We start from the raw sequence: 16,126 nt of genomic DNA on the forward strand, positions 1-16,126 counted from the left end.
TATGAGGTCCGCCACAGGAAAGGAAGACCCAGAGTTACCTCTGCTGCAGAGGATAAGTTCATTAGAGTTACCAGCCTCAGAAATTGCAGCCCAAATAAATGCTTCACAGAGTTCAAGTAACAGACACATCTCAACATCAACTGTTCAGAGGAGACTGTGTGAATCAGGCCTTCATGGTCGAATTGCTGCAAAGAAACCACTACTAAAGGACACCAATAAGAAGAACAGACCTGCTTGGGCCAAGAAACACGAGCAATGGACATTAGACCGGTGGAAATATGTCCTTTGGTCTGGTGTCCAAATTTGAGATTTTTGGTTCCAACTGCCGTGTCTTTGTGAGACGCAGTGTGGGTGAACGAATGATCTCTGCATGTGTAGTTCCCACCGTAAAGCATGGAGGAGGAGGTGTTATGGTGTCGGGGTGCTTTGCTGGTGACACTGTCAGTGATTTATTTAGAATTCAAGGCACACTTAACCAGCATGGCTACCACAGCATTCTGCAGCGATACGCCATCCCATCTGGTTTGGGCTTAGTGGGACTATCATTTGTTTTTCAACAGGACAATGACCCAACACACCTCCAGGCTGTGTAAGGGCTATTTGACCAAGAAGGAGAGTGATGGAGTGCTGCATCAGATGACCTGGCCTTCACAATCTCCCAACCTCAACCCAATTGAGATGGTTTGGGATGAGTTGGACCGCAGAGTGAAGGAAAAGCAGCCAACAAGTGCTCAGCATATGTGTGAACTCCTTCAAGACTGTTGGAAAAGCATTCCAGGTGAAGCTGGTTGAGAGAATGCCAAAAGTGTGCAAAGGGTGGCTACTTTGAAGAATCTAAAATCTGAAAAATATTTTGATTTGTTTAACACATTTTTGGTTACTACATGATTCCATATGTGTTATTTCATAGTTTTGATGTCTTCACTATTATTCTATAATGTAGAAAATAGTAAAAAATTAAGAAAAACCCTGGAATGAGTAGGTGTGTCCAAACTATTGACTGGTATTGTGTATGGGGCAGCAGCCTCTAAGGTGCAGGGTTGAGGAACCGGGTGGTAGCCGGCTAGTGATGGCTATTTAACAGTCTGATGGCCTTGAGATAGAAGCTGTTTTTCATTCTCTCGGTCCCAGCTTTGATGCACCTGTACTGACCTCGCCTTCTGGATGATAGCGGGGTGAACAGGCAGTGGCTCGGGTGGTTGTTGTCCTTAATTATCTTTTTGGCCTTCCTGTGACATCGGGTGCTGTAGGTGTCCTGGAGGGCTGGTAGTTTGCCCCCGGTGATGCTTTGTTCAGACCGTGTGTGTGTGTGTGTGTGTGTGTGTGTGTGTGTGTGTGTGTGTGTAGGGTCGGGGTATGGAGGACCCAGCTGAGATAATCTTTGAGATGTCTAAAGAGGAGCGTAAGGATTTCTACCGCAGCGTGGCCTGGGGTCTGAACCGACCGCTGTTCGCCGTCTACCGACGAGTCCTCCGCATGTACGATAACCGCAACCATGTGGGCAAGTCAGTACTCACCCCCCTCCCCACAGACATCATCATAACACACCCCACCTCCCACACAGAGTTGTAGTGGTTTGGTGTGTGTGTGTGTGTGTGTGTGTAAGCTGATGTGTGTTTTTGTTATAAAGGTACTCTCCTGAGGAGATCCACAAGCTGAAAGAGTGAGTATGACATCACTTCCTCCTAACAATGTGTAAACAGTCAATGTGTGCAGCAGTCTGAGGATGTGTGTGTGTGCAGGTTGAGGCAGAAGCACGGTAATGACTGGGCCACTATAGGAGCGGCTCTGGGCCGCAGCGCCTCGTCTGTTAAAGACCGCTGCCGACTGATGAAGGACACCTGCAACACAGGTCAGACGCTTTATCCTGGAGGGGTTATGCTTTAGGAAGCGGGACTGCAACACAGGTCAGACGCTATCCTGGAGGGGTTATGTTTTAGGAAGCGGGACTGCAACACAGGTCAGACGCTTTATCCTGGAGGGGTTATGCTTTAGGAAGCGGGACTGCAACACAGGTCAGACGCTTTATCCTGGAGGGGTTATGTTTTAGGAAGCGGGACTGCAACACAGGTCAGACGCTTTATCCTGGAGGGGTTATGCTTTAGGAAGCGGGACTGCAACACAGGTCAGACGCTTTATCCTGGAGGGGTTATGCTTTAGGAAGCGGGACTGCAACACAGGTCAGACACTTTATCCTGGAGGGGTTATGCTTTAGGAAGCGGGACTGCAACACAGGTCAGACGCTTTATCCTGGAGGGGTTATGCTTTAGGAAGCGGGACTGCAACACAGGTCAGACGCTTTATCCTGGAGGGGTTATGTTTTAGGAAGCGGGACTGCAACACAGGTCAGACACTTTATCCTGGAGGGGTTATGCTTTAGGAAGCGGGACTGCAACACAGGTCAGACGCTTTATCCTGGAGGGGTTATGTTTTAGGAAGCGGGACTGCAACACAGGTCAGACACTTTATCCTGGAGGGGTTATGCTTTAGGAAGCGGGACTTACAGTTGTGTGTGTGTGTGTGTGTGTGTGTGTGTGTGTGTGTGTGTGTGTGTGTGTGTGTAGGGAAGTGGAGTGAGGAGGAGGAGAGGCGTCTATCGGACAGTGTGTATGCGTTGGCGGGTGTGTGTCCGGGTCGTGCGGTGACGGGGGGTGTGTCATGGGCGGCTGTAGCTGATCTGGTGGGAACGCGGTCGGAGAAACAGTGTCGCTCTAAATGGCTCAACTACCTCAACTGGAAACAGAGTGGAGGGACGGAGTGGACCAAAGACCAGGATCTCAGCTTAGTACACAGGTAGGGAGGGGTCTGGGTGGGTGGTGGATGTCTGGGTGGATGGATGGGTGGTGGGTGGATGGATTGATGGGTGGTGGGTGGATGGATGGATGGATGGGTGGTGGGTGTCTGGGTGGTGGGTAATTACATTATTAGAATGTAGAATTCAAAGCAGCTTTATTGATGAAAGGATCCATGTCCATCTAGTCTACTTCTTTTGGCTTACTGTGTGTGTGTGTGTGTGTGTGTGTGTGTGTGTGTGTGTGTGTGTGTGTGTGTACAGGATAGTGGAGTTGGATGTGGATGATGAGAATGAGTTAAAGTGGGAGGAGCTAGCAGGGGGGTGGAGCAGCGTTCGCTCTCCTCAGTGGCTCAGATCTAAGTGGTGGAGCATCAAGAGACAAGTAGCCAATCACAAGGAGCTGCCCTTCCACGGTAACACCCCTGACCCTTACAACTCACTCCTGACCCCTGACCCTTACAACTCACTCCTCACCTCTGACCCTTACCTCTCACTCCTCACCTCTGACCTCTGACCCTTACCTCTCACCCCTGACCCTTACCTCTCACTCCTCACCTCTGACCCTTACCTCTCACTCCTCACCTCTGACCCTTACCTCTCACTCCTCACCTCTGACCCTTACCTCTCACTCCTCACCTCTGACCCTTACCTCTCACTCCTCACCTCTGACCCTTACCTCTCACTCCTCACCTCTGACCCCTCACCTCTCACTCCTCACCTCTGACCCCTCACCTCTCACTCCTCACCTCTGACCCTCACCTCTCACTCCTCACCTCTGACCCCTGACCCTTACCTCTCACTCCTCACCTCTGACCCTTACCTCTCACTCCTCACCTCTGACCCTTACCTCTCACTCCTCACCTCTGACCCTTACCTCTCCTCACCTCTGACCCTTACCTCTCACTCCTCACCTCTGACCCTTACCTCTCACTCCTCACCCCTGACCCTTACCTCTCCTCACCTCTGACCCTTACCTCTCACTCCTCACCTCTGACCCTTACCTCTCACTCCTCACCTCTGACCCTTACCTCTCACTCCTCACCTCTGACCCTTACCTCTCACTCCTCACCTCTGACCCTTACCTCTCACTCCTCACCTCTGACCCCTGACCCTTACCTCTCCTCACCTCTGACCTCTGACCCTTACCTCTCACTCCTCACCCCTGACCTCTGACCCTTACCTCTCACTCCTCACCCCTGACCTCTGACCCTTACCTCTCACTCCTCACCCCTGACCTCTGACCCTTACCTCTCACTCCTCACCTCTGACCCTTACCTCTCACTCCTCACCTCTGACCCTTACCTCTCACTCCTCACCTCTGACCCTTACCTCTCACTCCTCACCTCTGACCCTTACCTCTCACTCCTCACCTCTGACCCCTGACCCTTACCTCTCACTCCTCACCTCTGACCCTTACCTCTCACTCCTCACCTCTGACCCTTACCTCTCACTCCTCACCTCTGACCCTTACCTCTCACTCCTCACCTCTGACCCTTACCTCTCACTCCTCACCTCTGACCCTTACCTCTCACTCCTCACCTCTGACCCCTGACCCTTACCTCTCACTCCTCACCTCTGACCCTTACCTCTCACTCCTCACCTCTGACCCTTACCTCTCACTCCTCACCTCTGACCCCTGACCCTTACCTCTCCTCACCTCTGACCCTTACCTCTCACTCCTCACCTCTGACCCTTACCTCTCACTCCTCACCTCTGACCCTTACCTCTCACTCCTCACCTCTGACCCCTGACCCTTACCTCTCACTCCTCACCTCTGACCCTTACCTCTCACTCCTCACCTCTCACTCCTCACCTCTGACCCCTGACCCTTACCTCTCACTCCTCACCTCTGACCCCTGACCCTTACCTCTCACTCCTCACCTCTGACCCTTACCTCTCACTCCTCACCTCTGACCCTTACCTCTCACTCCTCACCTCTGACCTCTGACCCTTACCTCTCACTCCTCACCTCTGACCCTTACCTCTCCTCACCTCTGACCCTTACCTCTCCTCACCTCTGACCCCTCACCTCTCATAGACAGTATCAGCAACATGTTGAAATCATACAAACACAATAACAAACTGGTGATATTGTTACTACTGCAAATAATACTGTGTGTGTGTGTGTGTGTGTGTGTGTGTGTGCGTGTGTGTGCGTGTGTGCGTGTGTGCGTGTGTGTGTGTGTGTGTAGTGTTACTGAAGGGTCTCCAGGAGCTGATGGAGGTTCAGGTGCCGTTAGGGGCGGGCACTGGGCCAGGTAGCCCTTCCCCTTCCCTGCAGATCCGAGTCACGCGATTGGACGAATGCTGTAGCTCCACCCCCAGGGCTGTCACAGCACTGCAGATCCCCCTGCAGATCACACACATGGGTCAGTACAGGAGAGGGGAAGTGTGTGTGTGTGTGTGTGTGTGTGTGTGTGTGTGTGTGTGTGTGTGTGTGTGTGTGTGTGTGTGTGTGTGTGTGTGTGTGTGTGTGTGTGTGTGTGTGTGTGTGTGTGTGTGTGTGTGTGTGTGTGTGTGTGTGTGTGTGTGTGTGTACTGACTGTCCTCTCTAACAGCCCCAGACAGTGCTGGCGCCAGTGACACAGACACCATCACCCTCAACACTGCAGCTCTGCAGACCTTACAGATCCTACCGGTGAGTTGATTAGATAATAATAATATTAGCTGTGAGTTGATTAGATAATAATAATATTATCTGTGAGTTGATTAGATAATAATATTATCTGTGAGTTTAGATCTAGATAATAATAATATTAGCTGTGAGTTTAATAATTTTAGCTGTGAGTTTAGATCTAGATAATAATAAAATTGGTGTGAGTTTAGATCTAGATAATAATATTAGCTGTGAGTTTAGATCTAGATAATAATAATAATAATATTAGCTGTGAGTTTAGATCTAGATAATAATATTAGCTGTGAGTTGATTAGATAATAATAATATTAGCTGTGAGTTTAGATCTAGATAATAATAATATTAGCTGTGAGTTTAGATCTAGATAATAATAATATTAGCTGTGAGTTTAGATCTAGATAATAATAATATTAGCTGTGAGTTTAGATCTAGATAATAATAATATTAGCTGTGAGTTTAGATCTAGATAATAATAATATTAGCTGTGAGTTTAGATCTAGATAATAATAATATTAGCTGTGAGTTGATTAGATAATAATATTAGCTGTGAGTTTAGATCTAGATAATAATAATATTAGCTGTGAGTTTAGATCTAGATAATAATAATATTAGCTGTGAGTTGATTAGATAATAATATTAGCTGTGAGTTTAGATCTAGATAATAATAATATTAGCTGTGAGTTTAGATCTAGATAATAATATTAGCTGTGAGTTGATTAGATAATAATAATATTAGCTGTGAGTTTAGATCTAGATAATAATAATATTAGCTATGAGTTTAGATCTAGATAATAATAATATTAGCTGTGAGTTTAGATCTAGATAATAATAATATTAGCTGTGAGTTTAGATCTAGATAATAATAATATTAGCTGTGAGTTTAGATCTAGATAATAATAATATTATCTGTGAGTTTAGATCTAGATAATAATAAAATTAGCTGTGAGTTTAGATCTAGATAATAATATTAGCTGTGAGTTGATTAGATAATAATAATATTAGCTGTGAGTTTAGATCTAGATAATAATAATATTAGCTGTGAGTTTAGATCTAGATAATAATATTTGCTATGATTTGATTAGATAATAATAATATTAGCTGTGAGTTGATTAGATAATAATAATATTAGCTGTGAGTTTAGATCTAGATAATAATAATATTAGCTGTGAGTTTAGATCTAGATAATAATAAAATTAGCTGTGAGTTGATTAGATAATAATAATATTAGCTGTGAGTTTAGATCTAGATAATAATAATATTAGCTGTGAGTTTAGATCTAGATAATAATAATATTAGCTGTGAGTTGATTAGATAATAATAATATTAGCTGTGAGTTTAGATCTAGATAATAATAATATTAGCTGTGATTTGATTAGATAATAATAATATTAGCTGTGAGTTTAGATCTAGATAATAATAATATTAGCTGTGATTTGATTAGATAATAATATTAGCTGTGATTTGATTAGATAATAATAATATTAGCTGTGAGTTTAGATCTAGATAATAATAATATTAGCTGTGAGTTTAGATCTAGATAATAATAATATTAGCTGTGAGTTTAGATCTAGGTAATAATAACATTAGCTGTGAGTTTAGATCTAGATAATAATAATAATATTAGCTGTGAGTTTAGATCTAGATAATAATAATATTAGCTGTGAGTTTAGATCTAGATAATAATAATAATATTAGCTGTGAGTTTAGATCTAGATAATAATAATATTAGCTGTGAGTTTAGATCTAGATAATAATAATATTAGCTGTGAGTTTAGATCTAGATAATAATATTAGCTGTGAATTTAGATCTAGATAATAATAAAATTAGCTGTGAGTTTAGATCTAGATAATAATAAAATTAGCTGTGAGTTTAGATCTAGATAATAATATTAGCTGTGAGTTTAGATATAGATAATAATATTAGCTGTGAGTTTAGATGTAGATACAGTGTATTCCTGTTCTAATGTCAACGTTAGCATAATACTCACTATGCTATCACAACAATCACTGTGTGTGTAGTCTTTCCACCTGCACCCTACAGGGACTCCAGGGACATACTTCCTTCAGACAGCAGCCAATCAGAGCCTGCCGCTCAGCCTTTCCACCAATCCCACCGTCACACTGACGGCTAGCTCCTCCCCCTCGTCCCCAGAACACATCATCCTACACAGCCTCTCAGTGAGTGTAAGGGATGGATCGACATTTACAGAATTGGTCAACTTTCAGTGGACACCCCCATGAGTGTCTTTCAGAACCCCTCCTAAAACCCCACCTGTTTAGTTTTGGTTGTCAGTGACATTTTGTTAATTCCCCTTTCTGTTTGAGCGACAATTTTTGGTTTTCTTGCTGGGGAACGTAACAGGAAGTAATCTAATTCTGTCACTATCAATTGATTAAGCTAATCACTTTCTGTACAATAGAAGAAATTTAAACCCAGACAGCTTTTAGAGAAACACTTGTGACCTTCTTTCGTCGGGTTAAGCCACGGAAGAGTAGCGTTCACTTAGTAATATTATTATAAATAACATTCACTCCCTTAGTAATATTATTATAAATAACGTTCACTCCGTAATATTATTATAAATAACGTTCACTCCGTAATATTATTATAAATAATGTTCACTCCCTTAGTAATATTATTATAAATAACATTCACTCAGTAATATTATTATAAATAACATCCACTCCCTTAGTAATATTATTATAAATAACATTCACTCCCTTAGTAATATTATTATAAATAACATTCACTCCCTTAGTAATATTATTATAAAGAACGTTCACTCCCTTAGTAATATTATTATAAATAACATTCACTCCCTTAGTAATATTATTATAAATAACATTCACTCCCTTAGTAATATTATTATAAATAACATTCACTCCCATAGTAATATTATTATAAATAATGTTCACTCCGTAATATTATTATAAAGAACGTTCACTCCCTTAGTAATATTATTATAAAGAACGTTCACTCCCTTAGTAATATTATTATAAATAACATTCACTCCCTTAGTAATATTATTATAAATAACATTCACTCCCTTAGTAATATTATTATAAATAACATTCACTCCCTTAGTAATATTATTATAAAGAACGTTCACTCCCTTAGTAATATTATTATAAAGAACGTTCACTCCCTTAGTAATATTATTATAAAGAACGTTCACTCCCATAGTAATATTATTATAAATAACATTCACTCCGTAATATTATTATAAATAACATTCACTCCCTTAGTAATATTATTATAAAGAACGTTCACTCCCTTAGTAATATTATTATAAATAACATTCACTCCGTAATATTATTATAAATAACGTTCACTCCCTTAGTAGTATTATTATAAATAACGTTCACTCCCTTAGTAATATTATTATAAATAATGTTCACTCCCTTAGTAATATTATTATAAATAACATTCACTCCGTAATATTATTATAAATAACGTTCACTCCCTTAGTAATATTATTATAAATAACATTCACTCCGTAATATTATTATAAATAACGTTCACTCCCTCAGTAATATTATTATAAATAGCGTTCACTCCCTTAGTAATATTATTATAAATAACGTTCACTCCCTTAGTAATATTATTATAAAGAACGTTCACTCCCTTAGTAATATTATTATAAATAACGTTCACTCCCTTAGTAATATTATTATAAAGAACATTCTCTCCCTTAGTAATATTATTATAAATAACATTCTCTCCCTTAGTAATATTATTATAAAGAACGTTCACTCCCTTAGTAATATTATTATAAAGAACGTTCACTCCCTTAGTAATATTATTATAAAGAACGTTCACTCCCATAGTAATATTATTATAAATAACGTTCACTCCGTAATATTATTATAAAGAACGTTCACTCCCTTAGTAATATTATTATAAAGAACGTTCACTCCCTTAGTAATATTATTATAAATAACATTCACTCCCTTAGTAATATTATTATAAATAACATTCACTCCCTTAGTAATATTATTATAAATAACATTCACTCCCTTAGTAATATTATTATAAAGAACGTTCACTCCCTTAGTAATATTATTATAAAGAACGTTCACTCCCTTAGTAATATTATTATAAAGAACGTTCACTCCCATAGTAATATTATTATAAATAACATTCACTCCGTAATATTATTATAAATAACATTCACTCCGTAATATTATTATAAATAACATTCACTCCCTTAGTAATATTATTATAAAGAACATTCACTCCGTAATATTATTATAAATAACGTTCACTCCCTTAGTAATATTATTATAAATAACGTTCACTCCCTTAGTAATATTATTATAAATAACGTTCACTCCCTTAGTAATATTATTATAAATAACATTCACTCCGTAATATTATTATAAATAACGTTCACTCCCTTAGTAATATTATTATAAATAACATTCACTCCATAATATTATTATAAATAACGTTCACTCCCTCAGTAATATTATTATAAATAGCGTTCACTCCCTTAGTAATATTATTATAAATAACGTTCACTCCCTTAGTAATATTATTATAAAGAACGTTCACTCCCTTAGTAATATTATTATAAAGAACGTTCACTCCCTTAGTAATATTATTATAAAGAACATTCTCTCCCTTAGTAATATTATTATAAATAACATTCACTCCCTTAGTAATATTATTATAAAGAACGTTCACTCCCTTAGTAATATTATTATAAAGAACGTTCACTCCCATAGTAATATTATTATAAATAACATTTACTCCGTAATATTATTATAAATAACATTCACTCCCTTAGTAATATTATTATAAAGAACGTTCACTCCCTTAGTAATATTATTATAAATAACATTCACTCCCTTAGTAATATTATTATAAATAACATTCACTCCCTTAGTAATATTATTATAAATAACATTCACTCCCATAGTAATATTATTATAAATAACGTTCACTCCATAATATTATTATAAAGAACGTTCACTCCCTTAGTAATATTATTATAAAGAACGTTCACTCCCTTAGTAATATTATTATAAATAACATTCACTCCCTTGGTAATATTATTATAAATAACATTCACTCCCTTAGTAATATTATTATAAATAACATTCACTCCCTTAGTAATATTATTATAAAGAACGTTCACTCCCTTAGTAATATTATTATAAAGAACGTTCACTCCCTTAGTAATATTATTATAAAGAACGTTCACTCCCTTAGTAATATTATTATAAAGAACGTTCACTACCATAGTAATATTATTATAAATAACATTCACTCCGTAATATTATTATAAATAACATTCACTCCCTTAGTAATATTATTATAAAGAACGTTCACTCCCTTAGTAATATTATTATAAAGAACGTTCACTCCCTTAGTAATATTATTATAAATAACGTTCACTCCCTTAGTAATATTATTATAAATAACATTCACTCCGTAATATTATTATAAATAACGTTCACTCCCTCAGTAATATTATTATAAAGAACGTTCACTCCCTTAGTAATATTATTATAAATAACGTTCACTCCCTTAGTAATATTATTATAAAGAACGTTCACTCCCTTAGTAATATTATTATAAATAACGTTCACTCCCTTAGTAATATTATTATAAATAACATTCACTCCCTTAGTAATATTATTATAAATAACATTCACTCCGTAATATTATTATAAATAACGTTCACTCCCTTAGTAATATTATTATAAATAACATTCACTCCGTAATATTATTATAAATAACGTTCACTCAGTAATATTATTATAAATAACATTCTCTCCCTTAGTAATATTATTATAAATAACATTCACTCCCTTAGTAATATTATTATAAAGAACGTTCACTCCCTTAGTAATATTATTATAAATAACGTTCACTCCGTAATATTATTATAAATAACATTCACTCCCTTAGTAATATTATTATAAATAATGTTCACTCCCTTAGTAATATTATTATAAATAACGTTCACTCCCTTAGTAATATTATTATAAATAACATTCTCTCCCTTAGTAATATTATTATAAATAACGTTCACTCCCTTAGTAATATTATTATAAAGAACGTTCACTCCCTTAGTAATATTATTATAAATAACATTCACTCCCTTAGTAATATTATTATAAATAACGTTCACTCCGTAATATTATTATAAATAACGTTCACTCCCTTAGTAATATTATTATAAAGAACGTTCACACCCTTAGTAATATTATTATAAATAACATTCACTCCCTTAGTAATATTATTATAAATAACATTCTCTCCCTTAGTAATATTATTATAAATAGCGTTCACTCCCTTAGTAATATTATTATAAATAACATTCACTCCCTTAGTAATATTATTATAAATAACATTCACTCCCTTAGTAATATTATTATAAATAACATTCACTCCCTTAGTAATATTATTATAAATAACGTTCACTCCCTTAGTAATATTATTATAAATAACGTTCACTCCGTAATATTATTATAAATAACCTTCACTCCGTAATATTATTATAAATAACGTTCACTCCCTTAGTAATATTATTATAAATAACATTCACTCCCTTAGTAATATTATTATAAATAATGTTCACTCCCTCAGTAATATTATTATAAAGAACGTTCACTCCCTCAGTAATATTATTATAAAGAACGTTCACACCCTTAGTAATATTATTATAAATAACATTCACTCCCTTAGTAATATTATTATAAACTAGTCCTTAATAATTTTCCCCTGGTGAACTAGTCCTTAATAATATTCCCCTGGTCAACTAGTCCTTAGCTAGTAATATACCCCTGGTGAACTAGTCCTTAGTAATATTCCCCTGGTCAACTAGTCCTTAGCTAGTAATATTCCCCTGGTCAACTAGTCCTTAGCTAGTAATATACCCCTGGTCAACTAGTCCTTAGTTAGTAATATACCCCTGGTGAACTATTCCTTAGTTAGTAATATACCCCTGGTCAACTAGTCCTTAGTTAGTAATATACCCCTGGTGAACTAGTCCTTAGTAATATACCCCTGGTGAACTAGTCCTTAGTAATATTCCCCTGGTCAACTAGTCCTTAGTAATATACCCCTGGTGAACTATTCCTTAGTTAGTAATATACCCCTGGTCAACTAGTCCTTAGTTAGTAATATACCCCTGGTGAACTAGTCCTTAGTAATATACCCCTGGTGAACTAGTCCTTAGTTAGTAATATACCCCTGGTGAACTAGTCCTTAGTTAGTAATATACCCCTGGTGAACTAGTCCTTAGTTAGTAATATACCCCTGGTCAACTAGTCCTTAGTTAGTAATATACCCCTGGTCAACTAGTCCTTAGTTAGTAATATACCCCTGGTGAACTAGTCCTTAGTTAGTAATATATCTCTGGTGAACTAGTCCTTAGTTAGTAATATTCCCCTGGTGAACTAGTCCTTAGTTAGTAATATACCCCTGGTGAACTAGTCCTTAGTTAGTAATATATCTCTGGTGAACTAGTCCTTAGTTGGTAATATTCCCCTGGTGAACTAGTCCTTAGTTAGTAATATACCCCTGGTGAACTAGTCCTTAGTTAGTAATATATCTCTGGTGAACTAGTCCTTAGTTGGTAATATTCCCCTGGTGAACTAGTCCTTAGTTAGTAATATACCCCTGATTAACTAGTCCTTAGTAATATACCCCTGGTCAACTAGTCCTTAGTAATATACCCCTGGTCAACTAGTCCTTAGTAATATACCCCTGGTCAACTAGTCCTTAGTAATATACCCCTGGTCAACTAGTCCTTAGTAATATACCCCTGGTCAACTAGTCCTTAGTTAGTAATATACCCCTGGTCAACTAGTCCTTAGCTAGTAATATACTCCTGAGTGGCGCAGTGGTCTAAGGCACTGCATCGCAGTGCTAACTGTGCCACTAGAGATCCTGGTTTGAATCCAGGCTCTGTCGCAGCCGGCCGCGACCGGGAGACTCATGGGCGGCGCACAATTGGCCCAGCGTCGTCCAGGGTAGGGGAGGGAATGGCCGGCAGGGATGTAGCTCAGTTGATAGAGCATGGCGTTTGCAACGCCAGGGTTGTGGGTTCGATTCCCACGGGGGGCCAGTATAAAAACAAATATGTATTCACTAACTGTAAGTCGCTCTGGATAAGAGCGTCTGCTAAATGACTTAAAATGTAAAAAAAAAAAAGTAATATACCCCTGGTCAACTAGTCCTTAGTAATATACCCCTGGTCAATTAGTCCTTAGTTAGTAATATACCCCTGGTCAACTAGTCCTTAGTTAGTAATATACCCCTGGTCAACTAGTCCTTAGTAATATACCCCTGGTGAACTAGTCCTTAGTTAGTAATATTCCCCTGGTGAACTAGTCCTTAGTAATATACCCCTGGTCAACTAGTCCTTAGTTAGTAATATACCCCTGGTCAACTAGTCCTTAGTAATATACCCCTGGTCAACTAGTCCTTAGTAATATACCCCTGGTCAACTAGTAATATTATTATAAATAACATTCACTCCCTTAGTGAACAAAAAACGAATTATTATATTTCTTTTGAAGTGCAGCAATTTATTTACTTGTGTGTGTGTGTGTGTGTGTCTGTGCGCGTGCCTGTGTGTGTGTGTGTGTGTCTGTGTGTGTGTGTGTGTGTGTGTGTGTGTGTGTGGTGTTTCAGACGGAGGGTCTTTGTTCCAGTGACAGCGTTATCATTCAGACGGTCACCTCTGACCACACCTCTCCAGAGCCTCTTTGCCAATCACAGCTGGTTGTGGAGATGCAGGGGGAGGAGCCAGAGCAGAACTTTCTGATTGGTTCCTCAGAAGGCGGAGCCACCGAGACTCAGGAGCCAATGACCGACAGCTTCACTGCCAAGGTCCTGGACTCTCCCTCTCACGAGGAGCAGGTGGTGGATTCTGGGATAGCGAAGGGGGCGGTGCTTATCGTTTCTCCGACAAATGTCAGCAGCACACTGACAGGTACACATCCTCTCATCATCCTTCTCTCTTCTCTCTCTCTCTCTCTCTCTCTCTCATCCCCTCATCATCCTCCTCTCTCTCTCTCTCTCTCTCTCTCATCCTCTCATCATCCTACTCTCTTCTCTCTCTCTCTCATCCCCTCATCATCCTCCTCTCTTCTCTCTCTCTCTCTCTCATCCTCTCATCATCCACCTCTCTTCTCTCTCTCTCTCATCCTCTCATCATCCTCCTCTCTTCTCTCTCTCTCATCCTCTCATCATCCTCCTCTCTTCTCTCTCTCATCCTCTCATCATCCTCCTCTCTTCTCTCTCTCTCTCTCTCATCCTCCTCTCTTCTCTCTCTCTCTCATCCTCTCTTCTCTCTCTCATCCTCATCCTCTCATCATCCTCCTCTCTCTCTCTCATCCTCTCATCATCCACCTCTCTTCTCTCTCTCTCTCATCCTCATCATCCTCCTCTATTCTCTCTCTCATCCTCTCATCCTCTCATCATCCTCCTCTCTTCTCATCATCTCATCCTCATCCTCCTCATCTCTTCTCTCTCTCTCTCTCTCTCTCTCTCCCTCTCATCCTCTCTTCTCTCTCATCCTCTCATCCTCTCTTCTCTCTCTCTCTCTCACTCTCTCCTCTCTCTCTCCTCTCTGTCTCTCTCCCCTCTCTCTCTCATCCTCTCATCCTCTCTTCTCTCTCTCATCCTCTCTCCTCTCTCTCTCTCTCCTCTCTGTCTCTCTCCTCTCTCTCCCTCTCTCTATCTCTTCCTCTCTCCTCTCTCTCTCTCCTCTCTGTCTCTCTCCTCTCTCTCTCTCATCCTCTCTCTCTTTCCTCTCTCTCCTCCTCTCTCCTCCTCTCTCTCTCTCCTCCTCTCTCTCTCTTCCTCTCTCTCTCTCCTCTCTCTCTCTCCTCTCTCTCTCTCTCCTCCTCTCTCCTCTCTCTCTCCTCCTTTCTCTCTCTCTCTCTCTCTCTCTCTCTCTCTCATCCTCTCATCCTCTCTTCTCTCTCTCTCATCCTCTCTCCTCTCTTCTCTCTCTCTCTCTCTCTCTCTCTCTCTCTCTCTCTTGCTCTCTCTCTCTCTCTCGCTCTCTCTCTCTCCTCCTCTCTCCTCTCTCTGTCTCTCTCCTCCCTCTCATCCTCTCTCCTCTCTCTCATCCTCTCATCCTCTCTCCTCTCTCTCATCATCCTCCTCTCTTCTCTCTCTCTCTCATCCTCTCATCCTCCTCCCCTCTCTCTCTCCTCCTCTCTCCTCTCTCTCTCTCTCTCTTCTCTCTCTCTCATCCTCTCATCATCCTTCTCTCTTCTCTCTCTCTCTCATCCTCTCTTCTCTCTCTCTCATCCTCTCATCCTCTCATCATCCTCCTCTCTCTCTCTCATCCTCTCATCATCCACCTCTCTTCTCTCTCTCTCATCCTCTCATCCTCTCTTCTCTCTCTCTCTCTCATCCTCTCATCATCCTCCTCCTCCTCTCTTCTCTCTCTCTCTCTCTCTCTCTCTCTCTCTCTCTCTCATCTTCTCTCTCTCTCATCCTCTCATCCTCTCATCCTCTCATCCTCCTCCTCTCTCTCTCTCTCTCTCTCTCTCTCTCTCTCTCTCTCTCTCTCTCTCTCTCTCTCTCATCCTCTCATCATCCTCCTCTCTTCTCTCTCTCATCCTCTCATCATCCTCCTCTCTTCTCTCTCTCATCATCCACCTCTCTCTCTCATCCTCTCATCCTCTCTTCTCTCATCCTCTCATCCTCCTCCTCTCTCTCTTTC

The 16,126-nt window shown here is 39.6% G+C and overlaps 1 protein-coding gene across 1 annotated transcript in view; it reads left to right on the top strand.

Annotated features, from left to right (window-relative positions):
* The window catches only part of LOC311122889 (cyclin-D-binding Myb-like transcription factor 1), a gene marked incomplete at its 3' end in the record, with an annotated part of 23,378 nt that extends 8,998 nt beyond the window's left edge, over nt 1–14,380 (top strand). Inside the window, exons 7-15 of the mRNA XM_084197194.1 lie at nt 1,348–1,505; nt 1,631–1,663; nt 1,743–1,852; nt 2,565–2,793; nt 3,056–3,207; nt 4,987–5,163; nt 5,353–5,432; nt 7,449–7,607; nt 14,080–14,380. Coding sequence (XP_084053320.1) covers nt 1,348–1,505; nt 1,631–1,663; nt 1,743–1,852; nt 2,565–2,793; nt 3,056–3,207; nt 4,987–5,163; nt 5,353–5,432; nt 7,449–7,607; nt 14,080–14,380 — 1,399 coding nt within the window. The remainder of the gene's footprint in view (nt 1–1,347; nt 1,506–1,630; nt 1,664–1,742; nt 1,853–2,564; nt 2,794–3,055; nt 3,208–4,986; nt 5,164–5,352; nt 5,433–7,448; nt 7,608–14,079) is intronic.
* Between the last annotated feature and the right edge of the window lie 1,746 nt (nt 14,381–16,126).

This window comes from Coregonus lavaretus (assembly GCF_964263955.1).
Source record: "Coregonus lavaretus genome assembly, contig: HAP1_SCAFFOLD_2011, whole genome shotgun sequence".
Classification (NCBI taxonomy): domain Eukaryota; kingdom Metazoa; phylum Chordata; class Actinopteri; order Salmoniformes; family Salmonidae; genus Coregonus; species Coregonus lavaretus.